Below are 26,947 nucleotides of genomic sequence, written 5' to 3'. Positions count from 1 at the left end.
ATTACACTACATGAAATCTTTACTGAAAAATTCTGAAAACATAAGAGTTTAATCAATTTCAAAGGCATGTAAAACACCAGTGATGTTTTATAAAAACCCATATACTTGCTTTTTGGCAGGAACCGTTTTCTGCAAATTCCAAAGTTTTAGAGTATGGTCCTCAGAGGCTGTAACCAGCACAGGCTCTACAGGATGAAAAGCTAATGCTCGCACTCCATCAAAATGACTGCGTAGCGTATACTTAGGGTTCCATGTCTTTCGGAAGGCATCTTTATTGGCTGGCAACTTAAAAGAAGAAAAGCAAAGGTGTAATTTTATCTTGGATTTTAAAATACATCCTTTATATATATATCCCCCCATTTTTTTTGGAAAACAGCCTATGCTTGACTCAGCTAATATATATTCAATCTTAAGTTTGCATTTACCTACTGATTTGTATATATATATATATATATATCTCTATATATATATCTATCTATAACCCCATCTGGCCATCTAGGCAGTCTGCAACAGTTTCCTTTGACCCAGGCTGGAACGATATATAATGTTAAATACACAGAAGACTTGATTTTCAAAACTGATTTTAATCCTTTCGTGCAATGACACTAATTCTTCTTCCTTGAAGAAAGAGAAATGTGTCATTGCGTATCACGTTGTCTGTACCCCAGGAAGAGATTATAGCTATCAAAAGCTCATTCATCACCTTAACACAATAAAAATCAACTTGAGGTGCTTAGTGAGTGATCTTCCTCAGATGAGTAACTTGACTGAGATTGAAAAGAAACATACATAATTCTTGAATGCTTCTACAGGCAAAGGTATGTACACAGAAATAGCTAATCGAAATTTCAATACACATTTGTCATGATTTTAAACGTAACATTACACAAATATTTTTTAAGTCTTTAATGAATTTTAAATATATTTGTGAGACAATAACCTAGCTGCTTTGTGAAGCAATATATGCGAACTATACACTTATATACTGGGAACATCCAATTCATACTCTTAACCTATAGACTGTTAGGCTAAAATACAATAATTACAGCTGCTTAGTATTAATTATAGGTAACTCAGAAGAGTTACCATAAAACTTCAAGCCCTTCTAGATTGCAAGAGACTAATTTACATCTTTTAATACAATTTATATTTATGTAGCAAGCAGATCCTTAGAAGACTACATCCCATCCTAAGCCTCCATCGTAAAGAGGCAACATGTCCAGGTACTTCTCTCTTTTTATAAAGGCAGTTTAGAAAACTGACTTGAATTAGATGAACAAAATAAGCAAACTAAGAATGAATGGCAACTAATTGTATCCTTCTCCTTACAAATTATCTATTCAGCATGTAATTGTCAAAGTATGTTTCTTGACTGTAGGCCACAATATCTTGACATCTCAAGCTAATTTCAGCAACACTAATAAGAAATTAAATCTGCCGTCGCTAATAAAATCTTACTACCTTATATCTGTCAGGACTGAAAATAATCGGATAGTAGTGTAACAAGTACTGTAGTAAGTATTCCTGGACCAAATCTATAACCTGGATTGAATCATCACTACTCACTCAAACCAAATTCAATTCTATCCAACAAAACAAACAGGCTCAGTTAATAAAATTTACTGTTCTGAGTCACAGATGGGCAGACATTTGCTTTTCCATTATATTACTGTAAATTTCAGTCCTAAGTGCAAACTTTACCTAATTCTGATCAAGTCACAGAAACTTGTTATACCAGACATGTAACCTGAATTTTTAGGGTTTTTTTAATACCAACCAAGAAATACATATAAGAACAAAGCATTTTGTTTACAATCTTCCTACTTCAGAGTGCACTGAAGACTGCAATACTTTTACTGAGATTTAAGTTAATTAGCACTACACTGCATATTATATACAAGCTTTTTAAAAAGAATAATCTTCTGTTTCGGGAAGCAGAGCAGAGTGGAATTCTGGAGTTCTGCATTAAACATAACAGATCTTGGACCAAACTGTTGATTTATTTGCCTCCCCAAATAGATAAGAGAAGGGGGGGGGAAAAGAGAAAAAAAAAAAAAAAAAGGTATTTTCCTAGCAAATAGAGTTCCTTGATATTTGAAATCCTCATTATGTAACATATTCACCTACCTAGCTAACTTATGCTGCCTCATGTACTTGTGGTGATCCGGGGCTTAGAGAAATTAAAGCCAAATTTTGAAATACCAATCCTTAATTTTAGCACATGATACATCCCAGATTACACAGAAAACTTTCAATTTTTTGGGTGCAATATGCATCCACATGACAATAATTTCTATTACAGTTGTGATGAAAAGTCATTCAAGAAAATCGGAACTGGATACAGTAATCCTTATTTTTCAAAATATGAAAAGGGTTAATTATATCTTTTTTGGTTTCTTTCTTAAAAGGGCTGCTGCAAGGGTAATTTTGTTTTCAGCAGTACAGAGAAATCTGCTAAAATGCAAGGTACAGAATTTACACAAGTTATGAAAAGTAAGGTATATTTCTTATTTAAAGTATAGATTTGAAGCCTTAATTTTTTTAAAACAGACTGGAACATCTTGTTTCTTTTAAGAAGACGCCACATACACTTTATCAGAAATCTAGTTATATATAAACCAATTCTTAAAAATTCTTTTCCTTATCCATGTTTCTAATGGATCCTGATATCCTTACTGCAAAAGTAGGAGAACAACTGATACATCTTTAAAGAGGTCCTTGCAATCTCTAAGAAAAACAGCTAACCAGTAATGTAGTTCCAAAAAACCAAATAAAAAACTCAACCCCACCTCAGAAAAACACAGTCAAGGGACTTGGAAAAGGGATTTGATGATTACAAAGGATAAATGGGAGATTATTCCACAAAATGGGCCAGAGGAATAATGGAAAAGTAGTAAAATGCGACAGTGTATATCAATGTTCTAAAGTGTGACATCTCAAAAGCCTCTCAAAATATAAGGCATAGATGGACACACTGCCCTCCTGAGTCTTGATGCCCTACTCTGTGTGTGTGTATATATATATATACACACACACATACATACACATACACACAGTCAACATAACCAATGTCATGACAAGACAGACTATGGAACCATACAACTTCACTAGCTGGTCCTCCCTTTTTCCATGAACTTTAGTGTACTTTACTATAGACCAAGAAGGATCAGCTGAATCCTTGATTCTCATCCTCTGTTGACAAACACAGAAAATAGTACATTCTACAAAAAAAAAAAAAAAAGTAGTTGTCCCCCTGCCCAAATCCACCCAACACTCAGACAAAAACTCTGCCTAGGTCAGGAGACACAAAACACCTTACATGTCCTAAAAACCTTTACTGCAAAATCCCCTTAAGCCTGGATCAAAATGAAAAAAAAAACATACAAACCATACACCACAAGAAATTGCTAAACAGATGCAATCAGAATTGGAAACGCCTGCTTTATTATTCTTGCTCAATCTAACCTAATAAAAATCTCTTTTTGTCTTTGTATTTTTTGTCTGTATAGGATTACAAACAACCCATTCATTCTGCCTTGTAAAGCACAGGCAAACCAGACTGAAACTACACCTTAGCTAAACAAACACAAACCAAAACCAGCTCCTTCCCACCAAAAAAAAAGGCACCAGGGAATGAAGATCTTCCCTGCTCCTGCTGTCAACAGAATCCTAACACATAGTAAGGAGACATGCATTTCCCTGTCTCAAACAAGTACTCCCCAACAGCAAACAGAAAATTTAGAAAACAATAATTAATAACTGCAGCCAGTGTCTTTTTATGTTTTAATGTTACTTTTTCTTCATAATGTTGTAACTTATTGGAGTTTTCCAAGTTTACATGCTCTGATAAAGGAAAGCTTTCCATTTTTCAGTCAGTCCTACTGCAGAAAAACACCATTCTCTGCTGCTATGGAATCCAAAAATATACAAATGGGAGCATTTGATTTGGCAACATTATTCCCTCAACATAAAAACAACTACATGCACTGAGGTCAACGTAAATAGCCAGATAATGAGAAAGACATGACTTGAGATGACTGTACAGTTTAACAGATGACCAGTCTCGGAGACAACCTGTGCATTTAATCAAACATACAGAAATCTTTTGAGCTACAGTTGAAATTCCTAAGATTTATACTTAACCCCCATCCGGCATTCATATCCTCTCCTTTTCAAAATACAACACTTATCAAGGAGTGATACATAAAAGCTAGTGGAAGCCTGTCGTGACTTTATTTATTCATGCACTCTAATGGCTCACAAAAGCTATTTGAAGAACATGAACCTATTGGGAGCAAATGCATTAAATGTTCTGGTTTGAGGTTTTTTTATTGTTGCTGCTTTACTTACACATTAACTCCTTGTCTGAAGATATACTGGAAAAGGAGGTGACTTCAGCTAAGCTTAAAAAGGCATTAGACTAAGATGCCCTACAAGTACTGGATTACAGGTACAGGGTAAGACATGGTCTTATTGTGCTGCAAATCCATAGCTATGAGGAAACAACTTCAGAAATTAAGAACTATCAAGGAATTTTTAACCTGAAGAAACACTGTGATGAAGAACTAATAGCACCTGAATTTCAGTCTCTTCAGATTCATGACAGGACAGTGTCTTCTTAAATATAAAAAAATTCTTGCCACCTGTGTTATTTTTGTTTTTTCTGACACATGAAGTCAGAAGCCACCGTGCATTTTTCAGCTATGCTTTAAAAGGAAGAAAATATCCTAAGAGTACTGAGAAAGGAGGACTGGACAAGAAACAGGGAAACCAAGTGACAATTATGGCCAATCACACCTCATATGCGGTGAATGGTCCGGTAAGAAAACAAAACCCTACTTCTATCTTTTGTCTTCTGTATATATCACATATAAGAGCATGAAATAGCCTCTTCCCACTCACCTCCCAAACCAAGCTGAAATTAAAGAACTTCTAATTAAGTGAGAAAACTTTGAAAATTCAACTACATTGAAAAAGTACAATCAACTTCACCTACAGGATAACTAACACCTTCCAGCCTTCAACAAATGTGCGAAGTACCGCCTTCTACTGCGAATTTCTTTTTAGCTCAGGCAGCACTTCATATTTGTGTATTTATCAGTTACTCTCTAAGTTTCCCAACAGCAAAGGTTAACTTTTATTCTGCATCACTCTTCACACCACAGAAACCATTTTGTCAGGTTTGTCACAAGTAGCACAGAGTCTCGTGTAACAGTTTGATCAGCTGGTATCAATTATATTCATTGTAATGCTTTCTGACTTTAGTCCTGGCTCACCTGTAAATATCCCTCCATCTCAGAATAAGCAAAATGGCTACACACTGTTTTATAAAGAAGTTATACCTCACAAAAGACAGGAATACACTGCAAAGTTGCAATCTGCAGTCAAGCCAATATTACAAGACATTTTAAATACAATACTGCATGCAAAACTTACCTGAACACTTCCCTAACCAGCCATCCAATGTTAATAGCCAATGAAAAAGTCATTTAACACTACTGGTAGAAGCTTAATGCATATGGTCAAAGGAATATCAGAACACTCTAGATTATAATAAAAATACCCCCTAAAAGCTTACATCTGAAATACACTACTATATGTAGTCTATGCTGTTAACACTACTTACTCATCAAAAGGACAGCAAATAAATAAGTTAATATCAATATTTGTGTTCCATGCCATGTCTACTCAATACTCCATTTCAGTGTGTAACTATTGTTTTTGTCATGGTAAGACATTAATATGTATTTTATGTCATAACACATTCCCCACCCAGTGACAAAATCTGAATTAAATTATTAACATAGAAAAACCCCAAGTCATCTCACTTAACTCTGGTTACCCAAATTACTTAGCTCATTCACAAGGAGCACGCTCTCTCCTTTCAAGTAACAGCTTTTACTAATGAAGTGCATCAGTAATATTCAGGGTGGAGGAGAGGGGACCCAACTATTATTGGTTAAGCTGTGTAAAGAATTTTAAAATAAAATTGCACTTACATCATAACTATAGTCTGCATCATTTGTAACTGTCAAGTCTGCAAGGTCTCCAAGGCCCAGAACACTTAACAACACATCATCAGAACCCATAATAAATGACTTGCCTCCTCCAGGTGGAAACGTTATTGGCTCAGCTACAAAGAACAAAACAGTTTCTTTAAGTCTCAATATAATAATTCAAACTGATGAAAAGCTGTATTATTCATCACTTAATAGCAATGCAGAGCTTAGAACTGAACTTATATGTACTACATACAGCCCCAACTAAAAAAAAAAGTATGAAGACACGCACACATGTGCAAACACACACACATTATACACACAATTCTTGCATCACGCTTTGTAATTTGATTTCAACTTACTTTACAGAGGTGTTAATACTGACAAGTGACTTGACTGACATTAATTTACACTGCAATATCAAATGTACATCCCAGGTCCCCAGATTCTCAGCTGAGTTTTTCATTCATTGCACCATGCTTCCTGCCTTCTATCCACTTGCAAGTAAGTCTTTGTGTTTTATACTAGTCGAATATTTCTACTTGCATACTGAAGTATTTTTTAATCGCTCAAGCAAAAGACTCCTGCAAAACATCTCTTCTACTCTGAGATTTTTCAGACAACTGAAAAAAAATCTATTATTTATTTCCTGTGTTAGTTTCTTGTCATGATTTTGGATTCTAATTTTAAAGTATACTCAACTGATACGTTGTCTAGCTATGCCTTCCTCAAATTAAAATTTAACATTTCTGTTAATTATCATTTAGAATGAAAAGAAGTTATATATAGCTATTCACTATGAATTCCCATCTGAATAATAAAGTTATATATATTCACCCATATTCTTTACACTCTTCAACAATTCTGTAAATCTCCCTCAACCCACAAATATCAATTTAGCAGTAAGGAACAGCAACGAAGGCTTAAACATTGTAACACTTTAGCACATTTTAGAAGCTACTTTTACTTCTCAGTTTTCCACTTAGAAATAGCAACGCTTGTTAAGTAGCGTATGTAAAAAAAAGGTATGTGTGAACTTTAACTAAGTATAATCATCTGCAAAATATGTTAAATGATATTTGACATCTTGAAAAATTAAACTTGCTTGACTTTTGAATTTCACTGATTTGGCAGAGAGAGTTATGGCCTCAGTTTAATGCCACTCCTAATTTCTGATCCTCCTAGAAAACCCTTCAATCTCTGAGAATATAGTTCCCAGTTTCTTGGGATTTTGTCTCACAAAAGAAGTTCCAAACAGGAGCACTAATAATTAACTCATTCCTGTTTAGAACACACATCTCTATTATTCCATATTGCCACTATCTGAATGGTAACCTAGGTCTGTTCCACTCCTGCTGGAAGTGACTGAAACCAGGCGTAAATTTATAGATGTCTGGCACCACTGCTAGGGCTATGCAAAGAGGAGCCAGTCCAGCTAGATCAAAATACATCACTTCTCAAGAATAAAACAGGTTCTAATGCTTCAGAACTATTCTACTATTAAGAAATGTAACCTCATTAGCACAGTCAACATAATCATTTGTGAGAATCTAAGAATATAATCTATATAAGAACACAGACTGCTGTTCCTATAATTGCATAAAAAGAGCTAACAATATTTTAACTATACACAATCACCTGTTTTAAAAATATTCACAATCCATACAGAGGTTTAACTTGTAAGAATGTAACATTACATTAACAGCCCAAAATGGCTTACCATGCCCTTACATGAATAAGCTTTTCATTTCCATTAGTAATTTACTAAAACTCTACATTTGACAGTCTACTACAAACATTTATAATTCATAAAAAGCCATATTCCTACAAAACACCTATTTACTTTCCTGTTACTCCTATTTGATCTTTAGGACAGGCCCATAAGGTTTACGTAAGCCCCGTAACTTGTGATACTAATTCTTTGTGAAATTAATGTCACCTGACCTTAACAGATCAACCTTCCTATGCTTTATACTAAAAATTAAGGACTACCACATTAGGAACTTATACTACAAATTCATCAAGCTTTGTTTGCATGGGTGACTATCTCTTTACTTAAAGCTTCAAAATTAATGCTACTTGAAATTCAGAAGACTATTTCTCAATACTAAAGTTGCCAGTATGTGCATACAGTGTGTTCTACAATTCATTTGCACATTTTATATTTTAAAGTGAGGCATATCTGAGAAGTTTAAAAAATGGTTGCAAACTGCTTTTGTAAAAAGGAAAAGGCAGAATAGTAACACAATGAAAAATACATGATGTTACAGCTACTAAAAATAAAGACCCACATCTTCACATATCAAAAACAATGCATCAATTGATATATGCAAATGGTAGTTAAATATATGACTTTTTAATGCTTTTCATCTAGAAAAAAAATCCAAGTATGCTAACACACAGTACAATATTATTCTCATAGCATAATATAAATGTTTAACTGAGTTTGCAATCAATAAAGTAAAAATGTGGTAGTACAAGTTCCTTTGTAGGTGAAACTAGGTGAAATAAATACTGAAATACAAAATCGTATTATTGAATATTTGCTTAGCCAATCCTAACCAGCACTTCTTACCTTCAAGCTCTTGACATCATACATAATTAAGTCAAAATCAAGCTGTAATATTTGTACAAACTACTTTAATCTCTGATCAGATATGTACGTTCATATAGGCTGTTGTTGTCTGCTGTACGACAGGACATCTTTACCTTGTTTTCCACAAAGTTAATATGTGGTACACCAAAAGCAGCTATTCATACCCAAGCAATTATCTATTACTGCTTTTTTCTGTCAATCTGTAGATTGACACCTCTGCAATCTGTAGATATTAAAACTGAAAAACAACCAGTGAAGAAAGTAATTCTCTGTACACTGGATGGAAAATCATGTTGATAGCATTTCTGAAAGTCATACAATATGTTGAAATGGAAACTCCAATTTCTCATGGCCAAAATTATCAAGTGAAATTATGGCATAACATCGTATTTAGCCAGGCAGTTGAGAGTGAAAAAAAAAACCCCAACAAAAACCTAACTCTCACACCTTTAGAGGTATGAAAGGTGTATTCCAAGCCAGTTAGAGCCAGTTACTCCCTGAACTCCCCTTCAAGAAAAAATCATCAACCACTGCCTCAGAACTGTAACACTTCAAATTGTAACATAAAACTTCCATCCAGTCACAAGAAAATCATGGTTTGATAAAATCCATCAGCATAAGCTAATGCGTCCCAGGAAGAAAGCCTAAAATTATCTGCAAAATCTTAGCTTTTAAAATACAGCTGAATAAATAATTGAGTAAAACTTGTATTTGTACCGCATGGTGCAAAATCTGTATTTTATGATAATGAAGTATTTGGCCTTTTAACACACACATGAGGAATTCAAATACAACACTGCCTGTTTGTTTGCAGCTTTGCACCTTATGATACAGACAAAAGGTCAAAAAGCCACCTAGCATTCAGGATAGAAATAGCAGAATTTACGCTCTAATAATCAAGTTTAAAAACAACGCAGAAACCACAATGAGCAGGTAAGATGATAGACATTAATATTACTACTCTTAATGAATAAAGCCCAAACTACACCAACAAGTTAAAAACATATGGACACATTAAACAGTGTGAAAATATAAACATTAAAGCAGTTTATTTGAACAGTGTGAACAATCTTTACTTGAAGGGTAACACAGTGTTTGTGCTACAAGAATGAGGCACTGAAAGTAAGTCCCTATCAAATTCAAATTTAGCATCTATTTCTTCAAAAAGATTGCTTTGTCCAGTATTATTTTAGATGTAAAGCCTCTACCTGAGACAACGGCCCTGTCCATAACAAGGTCTGTGTCTGTGTTCCCTTGCACAACATGTATGGCCTAAGAAAAACAGCCGAAGACAGACCTAGAAAATTGTAACTGTAGGATCACATGGCCTTAATATCTAAACATGGCTAAAAGGCAACCTAAAGCCTGTAAACACTAAACCTAAATACAACCTAATTGTATATCTACAAGTTTTAGCAAGTGTATTTTCACCTGTAGATTTTTCAGTTGCATTCCACAAGTAAATTTAATACTGGTTCATCTTGAACTTGGAAATAAAAACAAAGATGAAAAGGAAGGCAGTAAAAAAGACAACTTTGGTAAAATGACAGTTTGGGAGAGCAGCAAAAAAACCTCCTTGAACCATGGTTTTGGTTTTTTTTTCTGCTTGCCTGGTGACAGGCATTCGTGAGGCCAAGGGTGAAGAAGAACAGGTGAACCAACAGATTACTGGAATTAGTAGTAATGCAAATTCCATTTCTGCTATAGCTGATACCATACCAGGTCTTATGGGTCGAAGATCATTCTCAAAGAGCCAAATCTGAATACATCTGAGTATTTTGAATGAATATGTTCTATGTAGAGGACAATTTAGAAATTAGAATGGTATTCTAATTTCAAAGCTAATACAGGAAAATCATTCCTTTAAAACAAAAAACTTACAAGCCAAATACAAGGTTTTTGACTTTAGATATAATAGCTTGCCACTAATTTCCACTGTCAAAGATAAACCTGAAACTGAAACAAATACTTTGTAAAGAAATAGCGTCTTTGTAAATTTGTGTATGTAGACCAAGGGAATTTTATAAAAGAGAACATTAAATTTGAGGAAAAGAGACCTAATTAGTCCCATAACTAAAATCACCACTTTTCATTTTAAAATCCAAACTGTGCATCAAATGTTAATACTCACCTTTTTTCCCCTCAAAAAATAACAACCTATTTGTGAAAGGTTTTGCTAATGGGAGAGGGAGGGTCTGCAAAGAGGGATTTAATAGTGAATAGTGTCAGAACACACTGCTGTACATTAAGTTATTTAAAAATACTTACGAAATAATGGTGAGTTATGATAAGCCACAAAAACTCAAGCCATATTCTCACAAAACCATTTGAGAAGAATCGCAAATAAAATAATGTGGCAATCTGCAACTGCATTAAGCTCTATAGAGGGGAAAATAAAATGACAGCGTGTGCTCTCTAAAAGAAATCTCCTGAAATATAGTAAGTAGCTGAATTTTTTGTACCTTCCTCTGCTCTTGCACCTTCATGATCAGTCATTCTAGAAGAGGGTGACCTAGATTGATTAATGATTCCTGAAGGGATGTGGGGTATCTCATCATCGCCCAGATCAGCTATCATGTCGTGAAGTTTTGTCCTGTTGACTCCTGTAAATTAATGTCAGCAGCAAAAATTCATTTGATTGCTACCGCTTGACTTGACTGAAGTCTAAAAATCCATTAAATAAGAATAATTACTGACGGGACCTCCTTAAAATAAATAGTGCTTTGCTTTTGTTTAGTAATATTTTGGAAATCAAAAGCAGGAGTTAATACATCAAATCTGAAAACTACATGCAAACATTTTTAATTCACTAAATCAAAGAATAACTCCTTTGTTTTCTGCAGAACTATTCTACAGTTTCCTGTAGGAAAGAGAAAAAAAAAATCATCTTACAGCCCTACTGAAAAGTCAAGCCAAATATTAAAAGAACATTCACTATTAAACATAAAACGTATTAATTAAACATTTTCTAATAATATTACACAACTTTACTAAACAATTTAACATTAAAAAACAGAGTGAAAATTAAAAATAAGCTTAAAAATGAGAGCAAAACTACAGACAACTCATAATGGGGGTGCAACGAACAATTAACTTTCCCTGCTTTGAATGGTACTTAAATTGTATGAAGTGTTTGTTAAACACAAGAGCAAGAATGCTTCCACCACTGTATGAAACTGTAGATGTGTATTATATTACAATTATAAAAGCATGCCTCTAGAAGCAAAGCGTTCTGAATTATATGTGCATTTAATTATGTAGACATCAGCAAACAAAAATAGTATAATTTGAAATATTTTAAAAATAGTAAATCCATTCCTGCTTTCACCTTTATAGCTTCCATGTCAAAAAGTCAAGCTTCAATCAAAGTGTATTTCAGTGAGAGAACCTCTTTAAAGAAAACAATCCACAATGATGAAAGACATAACCAAATTTTAACCAATAAAACAGCCCTTCCTGGGACTGCAAACAGAGATAATGAGGACCATTTAGTAAGGAAGCATTGGTGAACAAGTTCTTATACTGAGGTGACATGTATCACATTTATTAAAAAGGAAAATGAAACTAAACCAAAGCCTTTATTGTCAAAAAGGTAAAATGTAAACACTATGATTACAGGTGACTTGTCAAAATCAGAACTGTTCATTCAAACAGTTAAACACCAAAATACACTCTTTCAAAAAGTATCTGATCATTTCAGATCTTACTGGTTTAAATTAATGTGTTCAAAAATAAGTATCCATGAATAACAGACTTCTCTAAAGATAATGGAGAATTCCCTGCAGAGAGGGATGACAACAAAAAATATTTTTTGAAGCAGAATTATAGCAAGTATACCTCATGTACCCCTAGAAGGATGCTATATAACTATTCTAATTAATATTTGCAAAACATTCTCATTTTGCCAAGTAATAAGACTCCCTATATTTATATTTTTTCTGCTTTTGGTATTTTTTTTCTTTCTTTTATGGAACACTTAGTATTCTAGTTAAATATACAAAGACTGCTACCCAGAAGCAACTGAGAAGAAAACTGGCTTCCAAAAGTTTTCCTCACACAACAGGTCACTTGAGCAGTTAAGTTTCATTTTACTCTCGTGTAGAAGTATGTCTAGAAACCTGTGATCTCAGCTAAAGAAGTGAGTGAAAAATAATAATGAGAAATCTCTTTTGAATCAACATTCTTTCTTTCTAACAGGCACTATACTGAAAGGATTTAATTTCAAAAGTATAATACTTAATATTGCAGTCAGCAGGTGAGATCTCATATAAGAAAAGTCACTCTTAAAATGGCCAGATCACTACACCATACAGACTACAAAGCTTGTCTTTGTCTTTATTCCAGTCGGCCATCAGCCAGGCACCTACTGTGACCAGCAGCAGATATATTCTTGAAGATATTATAGAGAAATCAATAAAATGAGGATAAAAGTCATGACTGGGACCCTAAACTGTTTACTTTAACAAACCCTTTGCTTTTCAGAAGAAAACACCACTTGTCTTCTCCATGTTGATACACATGAACTGTTCAATACCTTGATGGAAAATGCCAAAAATGGCTTATAAACTCTCACTCTATCCAAACTGAAACCATCTTCTCAAGGTGCTTTCATGCCAAACATATGAGCATGAGAAGTTTGTCTCAAAGCATACTCAGAAGTAACTAGAAGTAGCCCCTCTGCTCTGCTACCTTTAAGCAGGCGTTCATTACATTTGTCACTAATTAGGGGACCTGACAGCCCTGCCTTTTAGTGTTTTTCAGTATGTTTGGGCACTTCTTTTCCTTCAGGCAGGCATAATGTCAGAACAGTCCTCAATCCATCATACAATATAGAGAGAAGTTTATAAAGGAGCAGCTGTTGTTCCAAACAACTTCTGTCTATTTCATGCTGAAAAATATGTCAATATTCAAGACTGTGCCAACACTATAGAAGACTGCACAAGTTTCTGCTTTCAAGTAAGTGCAAGTGTAACTTCATATAACTGTTCAAGTATTGTAAATGCTACAAAGAGATTTTTTAAAGAATGTGCCGTCCCTGCATACGCAACTATGTTCAAGGCGCGAATGGGACGACTGACCCTTTACCCTCAAAAAAAGCCAATGACAAAAAAAAATTATAGACCTGGTACGAACAGAAGCAAAAGTTACAGTACCATCTCAGTGTACTGTCCTTCAGAGATCAAAAGTGAAAAAGATTACTGAATATTCAGTGATGAAAAGTTTTAGTCTGAGAAGCCTTAAGCAGAGTTCTATTAGGTGCAAGATATATTAGCCCAAGCCCAAATACAACAGAGATCCTTATATGTCAAGAACAGGTGACAGTAATGAAGATAGTAAAATTCAGATCTGTTTTCACTCCTATCAACTATTACACTATTTGCAGAAATCAAGGCTAGGAAAATGAATGGGATGGGTACTGTTTTGTAAGTACAGAACAATTACACTGAAGGAAAAGAGCGGGAAAGTAAAAAAGTGCAAAAAGCTTCAAGTAAATTAAGGAAAAACAGTAAAAGTATCTTCATTTCAACAGTGATATACACATATATATATATATAAGATGTGAAAACCATTTTTCAAATTGCTGAGAACACATTAACCTGATAGTGTGAAATGAGATATACAAGACCTCCACTATTACATCCTCCAAAGGTGACAGACTATATCTGAAAAACAGCCATCCCCTGACTTACCTGCCAAAATTGATCTTATCAAAGTTGGGCAAGAAGCAGGCCTTAAATCCAGCATATTACTGAAAAAGGAAGCCTGTTTTTGGAGAAATCAAACCTAATTCTTTATCTATGTATCACGGTAAGTCCAGTATAGGTGTGGTTTGTTTCTCTGCTTCTGGGGTTTTTTAACACAAAAACTCTTCAATAAACAGATTTTGCATTATTTGACAGCTAACATTGTAAAGAAACTGAAAGCATGGGTGGTGGATTTTTATTGTTGTTTTGGTGGGGTATTTTTAAAGATCCTTTCATAAAGAGGTAGTATTTTCACGTAACATGGTGACTACCTGGACAGACACCCTCTTTCTCCCTAGCAAACAAGAGTATTACTTAATGAAAACATATGTGCTGACAGAAGATGACTTTAATTAAAGTGTTCTACCCAAAAGAAAACAGGGATACAGACTAGAGAAGTATCAACACAGAATCAGATCTACTTCTGTTCACTTATTTATGTCTACACGTGGAAAGAAAGTTTCCATACCTGGGGCCAGGGCTGTGACTGACTGATTATGTCACAGTGTAAATACAGATTGTGGCAGCTACCAGATGCATATCCAACAAAAGAACCCATCAGAATGTCTGTCCTATTATGCTGTCTTCAAAGTATTGCAAGAGATGACAGTTAATGCACATTTGTTTGATTTTTATGATGATATATACTACCATGCAGATAAGTTCTGATAGTGCTCAAAACAAATTTGGTAGAAGTCAAAACACTGAAGAGCAAAAGAAGAGATATGTATTCAGAATGAAGCTCCCAAATGATCAGACATGAGCAGCAGGAATAAAGGTCTTCAACATTATTTTCAGTCTCAGAATGTTAAAAAGCTGAGGAAAAAAAAGTCTACAAAATCAAATTTAAGTAAATCTGCCCAACCTCGAACGCATACTTTTACTCTGTGTGTGGAGTTCTCTCATTCAATTAGCTCAGTAATTTAGAGGCCAATTTTTAATCAGAAACCATCATGATTATGACCAGCAAACCACCTTGTGACACTATATGTTTTCAGGGTTTCCCAAAGGAGAATTTAAACTTAAAACTCAAAATGCTAAACAATGACTTATGTCACTTCTCAGCACCATGACATACAGTTGAATCCTAAATACTGTCTTCTGTGAACAAAATATTTCAAAATTACTTTAGATTAAGAAAACTTTCTGTTATTTTGCAGCCACTATGGTCCAAAATATCTAAAATGTGAAGAATTTAGTAAGAAAATTTCAAATAAAAGAAGTCCATTTCGGTACTAAAAATCAATTTCTAATCCTACCAAATACTTCATGCAAATTTGGTGTCAACTGCTGATTTACATGTTAAATGCTGATATGCATTAGCATGCAGATGACTACACTGTAGGCTCTCACTAAAGCAAAAACTAGGTGAAAATCTTTGCTTTGTCAAAGCTTTTACATGTGTGTACATGTCATGCAAAAATGCTGAAAAAACAACCAACATGCACTAACTGACCTGTAATTGTTAGGTGTTACAAATTAAATTCAAATCTTAATAATTACAGAATTCTTCATGAAGTGTTATATTTTAAATATCATGTAATTTAGTGTATACCAAATTTTTCAAATTGAGGAAAATATTTTTTTACTAGGCATCTCCAGAAAACTATTATAAAATATTTAAAATAAAAGCATGGCAATCATGGGAGCTGCTCTAAAGTGACATGGGATACCATCCAGAGGGACCTGGACAAGGAGTGGGTCCATAGCAATCTCATGAGTTGTAACACAACCAAGTGCTGGTGCTGCACCTGGGTCAGGACAACCCCACGTATCAGCACAGGCTGGGGATGAGCAGATGGAGAGCAGCCCTGCCCAGAAGGACTTGGGGGTGCTGCTGGGTGAGAGGCTGGACATGACCCAGCCATGGGCACTGGCAGCCCAGAGAGCCAAGTGTGTCCTGGGCTGCATCCAGAGCAGCGTGGGCAGCAGGGAGAGGGAGGGGATTCTGCCCCTCTGCTCTGCTCTGGTGAGACCCCACCTGCAGTGCTGCATCCAGCTCTGGGGTCCCAGCACAGGAAGGATATGGAACTGTTGCAGTGAGTCCAGAAGTATGGATAAGATTTAAACTAAAAGAGAGTAGGTTTAGGCTGGCTATTAGGAAGAAATTCTTTACTGTAATAGTAGTGAGGCACTGGAACAGGAGTCCAGAGAAGCTGTGGGTGCTCCATCTCTGGAAGTGTTCAAGGACAGGTTGGATGGGGCTCTGAGCAACCTGGTCTGGTGGAAGGTGTCCCCACCCCTGGCAGGGGGGTTGGAACTAGATGGTCTTTAATGTCCCTTCCAACCCAAACCATTCTATGGTGACATAGATTTAATACCACTTTATGCACTAAGAACTTTGTGCAGTTGATAACATAATTTCCAAAAGCATTCTTACCAGGTAGTTCAACACTGAAGTTTGGTTTAAATTACACAGTTAAAATAGGTCAACTGGTCAGAAAACTCAGAGAGTAAAGGAATTTCAAATAAAATGTTGGTAAATGCACAGAAAAGCGAAGGGCACCATGAGATAAAGATTATCTCCTAAACAAAGCTACCAAAAAGTTAATATTTACATTACAGGCATTTTCTAATTCTCTATGCCTGGGCCTGTAAAAATAATTACAAGCCCATAAATAGCAATTACAGATTGATTCAAACTCACATTAAAAAAAACCTCCAAAAACCACAAAAAAAACCTCACCACCCCTGAAAAAAGCTGCAACAACCACCACTCCCAGAACAGTATCACAATATTATACTTAAGAAAGCAGATAAAGTTTAAACCTTTCAGAAAACTTCTCAGAGTAGGAATATCCCCAAAATGCAAGTTGTTCATTATTTTTACACTAACATTCCTAAGCATTTAGTTTGCTTAACCTCTTTAATCTTGAATTTTAGTCTTTTCAACATTTCTCATTTATGAAATGGCTGTCAAAGGTTTTGACATATTCACATTCAACAGGTAGAAAGTTAAAGTTGGTTGCCCCCATTACAGAAAATGATGTTTAATGAAAAAAAAACAAACCAACAAACAGAACTTGTGAAAAAAAATGTCGTCTATATAGATAGGCAAAAAAGTGTTGCATTACAAGATTCAGAATCTTCACTTACTCTTTACCCCTTTCTTCCCCTTTCGTTCCTTCTTGTACTGTTCCTTCAGTTTACTTATTAGTCCCTGGTCTACATCCCAAACCTCAGCAGTTGGGGACAGGTCATCTTTGTCTACATGCAGCATATTATTAAAAGAAAAAAAATCAGCAATTGGCAATGCAAGCTGTTGGTGATTCACTATCGTAGCTGTATAAGAGTATTAATAAAAGTTATTAATAAATCTTTATTTTAAAGGTGCAGTCTCAGTTTTAAGTTTATAAAAGACAAAGTCTCATTTCATACAGTTTTCCAAGGCACTGTATATTATCAGTTACATATTTGAAAATTGTACGTTAATTTGTTACTAAGGAGCAAACAAATTAAGCTTCATAAGTAACTGTTTACGTTAGATACTTCAAAATACACAAAAGATCATTGGTGTTCAGAAACAATTACTGCATCTTTAGAAAGACAGCATTAAGAAATTATTCAGCCAGTGTTGAATAAGCAAATAAAAGAATTCATGCTATATCTCTCATGAAAATGCAAGCTAAGTCAGTGCCAGTTTATTCATGAAGACCACCATGCATCCTTTCGCATTCATTCTACATGCACAAGAAAGAAACCTTGGTCCTACATATAATCAGAGACAAGTCTAAAAATACAGTGTTTCACATAGAGATGAAGAAAAGTAATTTGCACGGGTGAACATCCCACTGCATTCCAGAAATTAAATCATAACTAGCAGAAATACAACATTCCACAGTAGTTTCAGAAGACCTATCTTTTTCTGTTTGACAAATATTGCAGAGTTAATTATTCTTTATGAAAAGTTAAGTCTCCACTTCTCTAAACTATCCATCTCAATCATTTCTGGAAACTTAGATTAGTAAAAAGAGAAACCTGTTTCTAAGACAAAGCAAACAACATTTGCAGAAGCACTTTTGCTAGTAGACAACCAGGCAGCAACCAAACTTGGTTTGTGTGCCAGTTCAGCTTTATGCTCACAAATTCTTTAGGCACAGAAATCACAAGACTTAGTTCCCCAGTTCCCAACTTCCAATCATACTTACAATATGATTGTACCCATTTTTGAACTTATAACATATATTATAACCATAGAAGTGCATAAGAGGAGTCAAACACAGCAGAAACAAAGCAACATGCATTTAGGATAAAAACAATAGGAGTTACTCCAAGTACATGTTTCATGACGAAACATGACAACGAATGAGCAGACAGATATCCTAGGATACTGATGCATCTACCATCATTCAATGACAAACAATCTTCATCTAAGAGGTAGAATACAGAAATGGCAAGGGCAGTGAAACACAAAACAGGCAGCACAATGGCAGAGTACCCTGAGCTGTGCACAAAGAACTCTGGCGACAAGAAGGGAACAATGACATCCTACACCAAACTACAGCTACATCTACCAAACTGCAAACACAAAGACCTCAATCTTCATGAGCACTGGGCCTAAACTGACAGAGAGTAATAGTGATTACCCAGGAAACATAAGAGGCACAGAAAGAGAAGTCAGAGGATATGCCCAATCAAAAGAAATATAAATAAAACCCCCTAAAACTCAATTAAAAGAAAATTCAGTTAAAAACTAATTAAAACTAATAAAAAAAAATTCCAAAGCACCATTAATAAAATGAAAATAATTAGCTAGGTTGCAGTATTACAAAGAAGGATTAAGGAATTAAACTGAACCAGAAAATGACCACATGTAACATCAATGTAATGCTGTTCTAAGAAAAGTCATTTTGGTACATTTTAGAAGGTGCAGTGCATTAAACCAGGACAGCGCAGGTGACGACAAAATTTAAGTAACATGTTCAGTCTGTGTTCTACATTGGAAGTTTAGAAAATGTCTGTAGAGTGCAAAACAAATAGGGCATTAAATATCAAGACAAAGAATTTGAAGGAACTGGGCTCATTCAGTCAACAGAAAACAGGAAAAGTGCAAGCCTGCAAACATAAATATTCAAAACCAATACTGTTGGCTGCAGAAATGTAGGTTAGAAATAGAAAACTAGATAAAAGACTAACTTGCATTATCTGGGTAGGCTGTGAAATGAATTTCAAATAAGATTTTTAGGAAAACCCAAGAGTGTTTCTCTCCAGCATGCCTAAATAAATTAGGCTGTTTCAGAACAGAGCCATGTAACTACAAGATCTCTGCAACTCCCCCCAACAATGATCTTCCCTGCACTAAACTACACCAGGACAGCACAGAGGACCCAGGAAGTCCACTGACCAGTATAACTGGGTGGAGAAAGGCTGGCTTTAAATTTTTCTATTTTTTAAAAGCGTTTTGAAGATGACATAGAGACTGAATTTCAGTCACACTCTGCCACCCAGAATTCTGGGCACAGTCAGTCATTCTCTAAATCATGGTCCATCTGTAAACAGAACTTTTGTGTTTCATGGAAAAGAGAAACCCAATGATGAACACACAGTTAGTCACTGAAACCATAAGCAGAAAAAGAGACTATGTAATATGTTAAATCTGTGATATGTAGCACAATATATAACAATATGTATATATTCCTGTTTGCTTAAACAAACTGAAGTTACATATGCATTTTTTCTTGATACTAAATGACCACAAGAAATTTATTATTTTTTTAATCTAAACCTGTATATTCTTTTTTTAGCATGTCACATACTTCAACTCTTCATTTAATGCTGCTTGAACTTCCTCATCTTTCACTATTTTGAAGATAAGCTGTTCCTAAGTAAAAAACGTTGCATGACAGGACACTTTAAATCCCAATGTTTGGAATTAATTTAACATTCAATGTTAACTGAGGCACTTATAAAAAAAGAATGTGTTCATACAAAGCCATAATATAGAAGAAAAGCAATCCAAACTTCACAACACTCAGTGGCTGGTTTGAAGGAGTCTCCAACAGCAAAAATGTAACTATCAAATTTGGTGCTGAAATATTTTAGGATATTGGAAGCTGGACCTACAGATAATACTTCGCAGTTAAATATTGTAAATATTAATAAAGCAAGACTAGGCAATATGTTCAGAGCCTAAACATCAGATGTTTGTTTTCCAGATACTAAATAAAAGCATTATAACTAATTAGAGATGTAAATATTTACATATTTTTCAGAATGCTTAAATGTTTGCAAGAGTAAGAAGTGATAGAAGGAGGCTAATGACAGGAAAATTAAAACAGGAAGAAAGAAAAAACTATGAAAACAGAACAGAGCAACTACCACATTATGAAGAAAAATTTGAATTTTAACTGAAATATTTAAGTTCATGGTGATGCCATTGTTTAGGAAGTAATGGTATGTATTAATTTAAGTTTCTCCTTAAAATAAATAACTAAGTGGATGGACCTGGATATTTGAAGAAACAACAGTTTCATAGAGTTCAAAATAACATGACAGGCTGAAATAAATTGGTTGAGGTAGTGTATTATTTTATTTTAGAAAGCATTTAAGTGGGACAGTATTTAAAATGTTACTTGTGATAGTTAACAAAGAAACCTTGTCATATTTACACTGATCTTTAAAAAAGTAACACAACCCCAAGATCTGATGGACTGTATCCTTAAATGCCCACTTAAGGAAAGAACATCTGTACTAAAATCAGTGACATACTGTGAAAAAAATACTGCTACTACAGTTGTGAGCATCTTTGACTGATTTAAGTTACAAAACATACAAAATATACAAAAAACTTATGAAAGTTGTCTTCATATGGCAAAACTCAGAACATACTTTGAAAGATGAAACTAGGATTATGTTTTATTTCGTCCTTCCCACTTCCTCATCTGAGACATGAGTTTCTGGTAGCAATGGGATTGCTGCAGTTAAACCAGCTGTCACAAGTGCGTACAAACTCCTAAAATGCTCTGCCTCACTTTGCTATGGGTTCATTTAAACTGTAATAAAAAACATTCAAACTGCTCTATGAAAAGTGTGGTGGGTCAATTTGATTTTTAAAATAGACCTTAAAACTGGGTAACTACTTGAGAAAGTGCCAGAGATAGAACACCCGGGAAAGTAATCTTTGGAAACAATGACTTGGAATTTCAGTGGAAGAGCCAGTTCAACGCAGTAGGTTTCAGTAGTCCGCCATGGGTAAATCTTTGACTGCATGAATTACCGTATCAAACTATCTTGCCTTTTATATACAATAGTAAGACTGATACTAGAACCAGAACTTTCTACATCACTATGTATTTGAAGGGATGTTGCAAATGAAGTCAAAAACTCCGCTTCAGGTTCTATGAGACATCTTACACCAAGAGATCTGCCTGTGTGCCTAAATGAAAAGATGATCAAGAAACTGATCAAATAACAACAACTTCAAAGGGGAACAACACCAAGCAACTAAAATGGTACTAAAAATAGACAGTTGTTACAAAAAATAAAAGTAACAGCTTGTTCGGCTTCAACTTCCAACAAGAAATAAGACTGAGTTTTAAAAATAAAGGTGACTAATCCTTTGATATTAGTTTTTAGGAAATAATGCTTTCTAACCCTTGGTACCTTCAAAATCAAGACTGGATTATTTTCCTGGAAGATGTACCATTACTTTAATTTCTGTAAATCTTTATATGCTCTTTGCTCACTAAGATGTATGACTTCATTGTCACAATGACATAAAATGCTCAAAAAACATGATCTAATGGCAGTTTGGGGCTTACAATTTAAGACTTACAGTATGTAACTACAAAATTGCCCTTATCACAGTTCAGAAATTAAGACAGTCAATTTCCCATTCTAAGGCAGATATTGATTACTTGAGTCACTATTCTTTTTCCTCTAAAAATTTTCTCCTTCTTTCAATCTCCTCTTTCGAAACATGCAGGTTGCAGAAGTTTCTGACTTAACATATTCTGTTTCACATCAAATTACTAATAAGAAGTTGGGCTATTAGAAAATATCTCAGGGTTTTTTTTTATTTTACTAATGCAAACCATATTAGCAACAACATCTAAAAATCTCAGTCAGAAAAATAAAAGTACTAATTGTCCATTTTTCAAGTACACTGAAGAAATTAATTTAACTTAGGTACAAAAAGTTTGAAGGTCTTAATAAGAAACAAATAGGAAAAAAGAATCTGTATTTGAAAGCAAATTTAATCCAGGTATAGAAACATTCAGAATCCTAGCCTTTCTTATCTAAGAAAGAAAATATTCTCCTCTTAGTTTTGAAATCAAAAACAAAACCTGAAACAAATATAACTACAATTGTACTTGAAAGCTTCACCATACAATAGATCATTTTCTAAGCATCAATGTTTGATCATCACATTCATCCACACATCCACACCATTTTAGTAGGCAATTACAAAACCCTTAGGTACTATCATGAGCAAGAATTCCCTTATTTCTAAATGCTTTTTTTAGTGTCTTACCCCACTCTGTTCCATCTCCTGAACTTCGAGCTTCTCCAGCTCCCTCACCATCTTCAGCTGTTACTAAAAAGTCAAATTCTTTCAAAGCTTCTTCAGTATCAGGGTCATCTGTAAGGTCAGCAGCTAAACCTTCATTACCAATCTGCAAGAAGATAAATATTTTCCTGCATTTGAATCATAAACAGATTTTATAGTTATTCAGGTTAGAAAATATATATGCTATTCTCACTGAGTAATTTGTTGCAAGGGAAAAACATTTTTCAATTTAAAATGCAGAAAAAGAAACTTAGAGCTTATCAAAACAAAAAAGAGAGCAGTGCAGGCTAGTGAACACTAGGAAATAAGAAGAACATTGACACTAGCTTTAGCAACAAAAATCCCATACACTCTAGTCTTCATTATTTTAACATATAACAATTAGAAAACTTTGTTGATTTTCTTGCACTATCAACAGCTCTGGAGAGAAGGCTTACAAATTATGCTTTCTACTGGTCCAGAAGCCTTTCTTTCTTTTTGCTTTCCAGTTCTACTTCAGTGTCAAGCATAAATTTGGAATATAGAGCATTTTAGGAAAACTGTCTTTTTACTATTTCTAACCACACCTTCACTTTAAACAAAACAAAAAAACCCACTAGCAAGGCATCAGTGAAAAATTTTATTTCATTCTTCAGGTGAAGAAAATTTCCACATGAGGTTATCTGCACAATGTTCTTACTTTTGCAGAAAGAGAGAATTTTTATAGAGATAAGTATAAATGATGCTTTTGCTTCCTATAAAAAAACCCCCAAGCTTTGTCAAAAGACAAAAAATGAGTGTAAGATCTTCATGTATGCTTACAGATTTATTTGATAATCGTTTTATCAGACTACCTGATGCCTTAGAAAAAAAGGGATTCAACTCAATGCTTGACTAATCTGTTTACCAGAAGTCCAAGGTATGGTGGAAACCCCTTCCTGACAAATTAGTTTGGGAGATTTAACACTTGCATCAAGCCAAGCTAATGCTGTCAGCTAGTCAAGAAAATCCAATGCAACCAGAGGGTCATCATGCAACAGAATATTGTTCTGAGCAGAAAGTAACAAAACTGTTAGTACAATATTCATAAATCAGTATCTCTAAATAAAGAAACCCCAAATATGAGGATTCAGTACAGGAGAAAGAACTAAAATGGGACAGGTAAACACTGTCTATCCTACCTAGAAAGCTGCCCACAGAATGGAAAACTAAAAGACACAAACAGAACACAACTTAAAAGAACCTTAAACAAAAGGTTATTTGAGACAAGTCTCTGCTACGTTCTTTATATATTTAGTAATAAACTGCCCAAAAGGAAGAATTGAACATGTATTTGATACGGAAGCAATTTTTTTTTCACATTACATAACTTCATTTCCCCTAAGGAATTGCTCCTACCTTGTTCAAAATTCAGGAAGGATGCACGTTGTACTGTGCTAAATTTGCCTAGGACTCAAATTATGCAGAGAAGATGAGATGGCCAATTTATCAATAAATTCATATTTGTAAACAGCTTGGTTGGTTGTTTTGAAGTTTGCAATGTAATGTATTAAGTATACCACCAAATTTATGAGTAATGCATCTGCTTATTATCCATTCAGATAACAAAAGTGCAACAAACACTTTAACATTACAAATTTATATCGTCTCCAGAGAAAAAATTCCCTTTTTAAAGGGAATTTCAGATCTATTAAAAAAAAAAATTTTAAAGATCCTCTACCTTGTGTTTCTTATTTATCCGATGCTTTTCTTTTCCTTCTGCAATATCTTCTATCATGTCATTCTCCTCCTCTTCATCACTATCATCCGCATTTTCTAAGAAATTGAATGTTTCAAGAACATCACCAGAATTCCTACATAGATAAAAACATTAAGAGAGAATCCATTTTACTTGCTGAAGAGATTTAGAAGATTAACCAGATTAAACAAAAATTGCTAGCTGACAGCTTAAGAGCTTTAAAACTAGTAAAACAAGAAAACACTGAATGAAGAAGTTTCTACATGTAAGTCCTTATTAGAAAAGCACCACCCAACAGACTCTTTCCTAAAAATAACAACTCCAAAGTGATTATATTACATAATTCAACACCAACACACCATTTTCCTATATATAATGTTAGTATAACATACATACATGTATGTAATAGGTGCATATGTTCTTATGCATAATCAATTTCTGTTAAGTTCATAATCATTTGATGTCAGCTACATTCACAGGTGTTCAGACACTCTCCAGCTGGAAGTTCAATTTGAACTGACCAGTACATATCAATGACTAAGCAAAAGAAACCTTAGGCATTTCTTATGTCTTCACTTACCTTTTGATTTCCTGTCCCTTTTGTTTTGATGAAGGAGATTCACCCCCATTCAGGATCTGTTCTAAGTTCTTTGTCTCTACTGAACCATTTGGTTCTGAATTGGAGAGCCCAAGCAAAGACCTTACCCGCTGGGAGCGTACATCCAATATTGTATCTGTATAACCTACTTCCTGAAGATACCTGGATGTGTTAAGAGAAGAAAGAAAGAGGAAAGGATACTTGATGAAAAAGGAAACTTAGTATTCACTGTTAAAAATTAATACCATTGTTGTATCACTTATGGAAAAATAAGCTTTGCTATCCATCTCACATGGAAAACCTTATTCTACACTGCTTAAAGCTCAGGACTACAAAGTCCTGAAAAACAAATCACTATTTGCCCACCTCAGTGACTCTTGTTTCATAGAGCTCCTCAAACTGCAGGGAAAAGTATGAATACACCAATATCCAACAATGCCACTTACTGTCGCAGTAACTGTCTGCCTTGCTTCCAGGTCAATTGGCTATTCTGAGGTACTGCAGGAACCTCTGTATCTTTGGTATCTTCTGAAAGACATGGTGTCATAGTTAACATCTAACTTATACTGCTTTTAGACACAAACAGAAACTCCCATCAAGTCAGAAATATGCATCATGATCACTAGTTTCAACCGGGTATAAATGTACCCAAAATGTGGTACTTGTAAAACAGAAGGTGGGGGAAAAAAGGGAGGGGGTGGCATATGTACCTGTTGACCACAATTTTAAGGCACACCATACAAATACAGGCCCAAAGACTTCCCAAATACCAACATTTCAAAAGAAGCCAAATGCAATTCTTCTTATTAAAGAGCACAGCATTGTTAGGAGAAATGCTTTCTTTTATCTGCAATACTTTGAAGAGCAAAACTGGTATTATCAACTTGATATTTACGACAGCAAAATCAGATGCACTCCAGAAAAACAGTAAGGATAGCCTATTTTTTACTTCCTTGGAGTTTTTCCCTTGATTTAAGACAAAAACATTCAGAGCTCCTTAAAAAAAAAAAAACCAAGTCAATTAATTTTGATTTTCAGATTTAAAAATATTTACCCCATGCCAAAACTTTCCTACATATATTCCCTACAACACACCTAAGAGAGGGGTGGGGAGAAGATGGAAAGCTGCAATGAATTAAACAGACAAAAATCTATTGCAAAAGTTACCTGATTCAAAAGTTGGCATTTTCAAGTCACCTTGGTTCAGTTCTGTGCCATATTTTAATTTATGATATTTTGCCCTGAAAAAATATGCAGATGTTTATCAAATTAGCATACCAAACTTCAATAAACTCAAAATAGTCCACTATTCCCATTTAAAGCAACCATGCCAACGTAGTACAATTAATCCATCAAAAACTGTTGTGATAATTATTGCATCAAACAATTATTTCTAGTCTTTCAAGAACAGTTTTGAGACAGTATTTTGACAATTATCCACAATTAACAAGTAACTTACAGACAAGAGTTTAGTATGTTCTCCAAGAATGTGCGTTTTTTCCTGTGTATCAGCTAGTAAGAGAACCTTTCAAAAACTAGCAGGTTCAAGAATTTAGCAGAAATAATTTTTCCAGTTGTACCACTGCCATAGGTAGCCAATCACACTACAACAAATGAACCTCTTATTTGGGGTTCCTGCCTATCTGCCACTTTCGATTTCCACTTTGATTTGTCTCCTGCTCTGTTTTTGCTTATGACACATATCCCTCTGAAGAACCACGTGAGAGTGGTAGTTTCTTTCATCACCTGTATTCTCTTATAGATTTTCTCCTCCTATTGACTGG

At 34.6% G+C, this 26,947-nt stretch overlaps 1 protein-coding gene across 5 annotated transcripts in view; it reads right to left on the bottom strand.

The window, feature by feature from the left end:
* STRN3 (striatin 3) overlaps positions 1-26,947 on the bottom strand; it is a 62,335-nt gene that overhangs the window by 10,076 nt on the left and 25,312 nt on the right. The window contains exons 3-11 of one of the 5 annotated variants that reach the window (XM_032111391.1): positions 26,331-26,404; positions 25,610-25,691; positions 25,146-25,325; positions 24,548-24,680; positions 22,813-22,954; positions 17,436-17,546; positions 11,058-11,198; positions 6,000-6,133; positions 110-285 (exon numbers count right to left, since the gene is read on the bottom strand). In XM_032111391.1, the coding sequence (XP_031967282.1) occupies positions 110-285; positions 6,000-6,133; positions 11,058-11,198; positions 17,436-17,546; positions 22,813-22,954; positions 24,548-24,680; positions 25,146-25,325; positions 25,610-25,691; positions 26,331-26,404 (1,173 nt within the window). The remainder of the gene's footprint in view (positions 1-109; positions 286-5,999; positions 6,134-11,057; positions 11,199-17,435; positions 17,547-22,812; positions 22,955-24,547; positions 24,681-25,145; positions 25,326-25,609; positions 25,692-26,330; positions 26,405-26,947) is intronic. The other 4 variants (XM_032111392.1, XM_032111394.1, XM_032111393.1 and 1 more) reach the window with 4 other exon arrangements.

Source organism: Corvus moneduloides, chromosome 6 (genome assembly GCF_009650955.1).
Source record: "Corvus moneduloides isolate bCorMon1 chromosome 6, bCorMon1.pri, whole genome shotgun sequence".
Lineage (NCBI taxonomy): Eukaryota > Metazoa > Chordata > Aves > Passeriformes > Corvidae > Corvus > Corvus moneduloides.
Note: the sequence above shows the minus strand (reverse complement) of the source record. Positions and strands in the feature narration are given on the sequence as shown.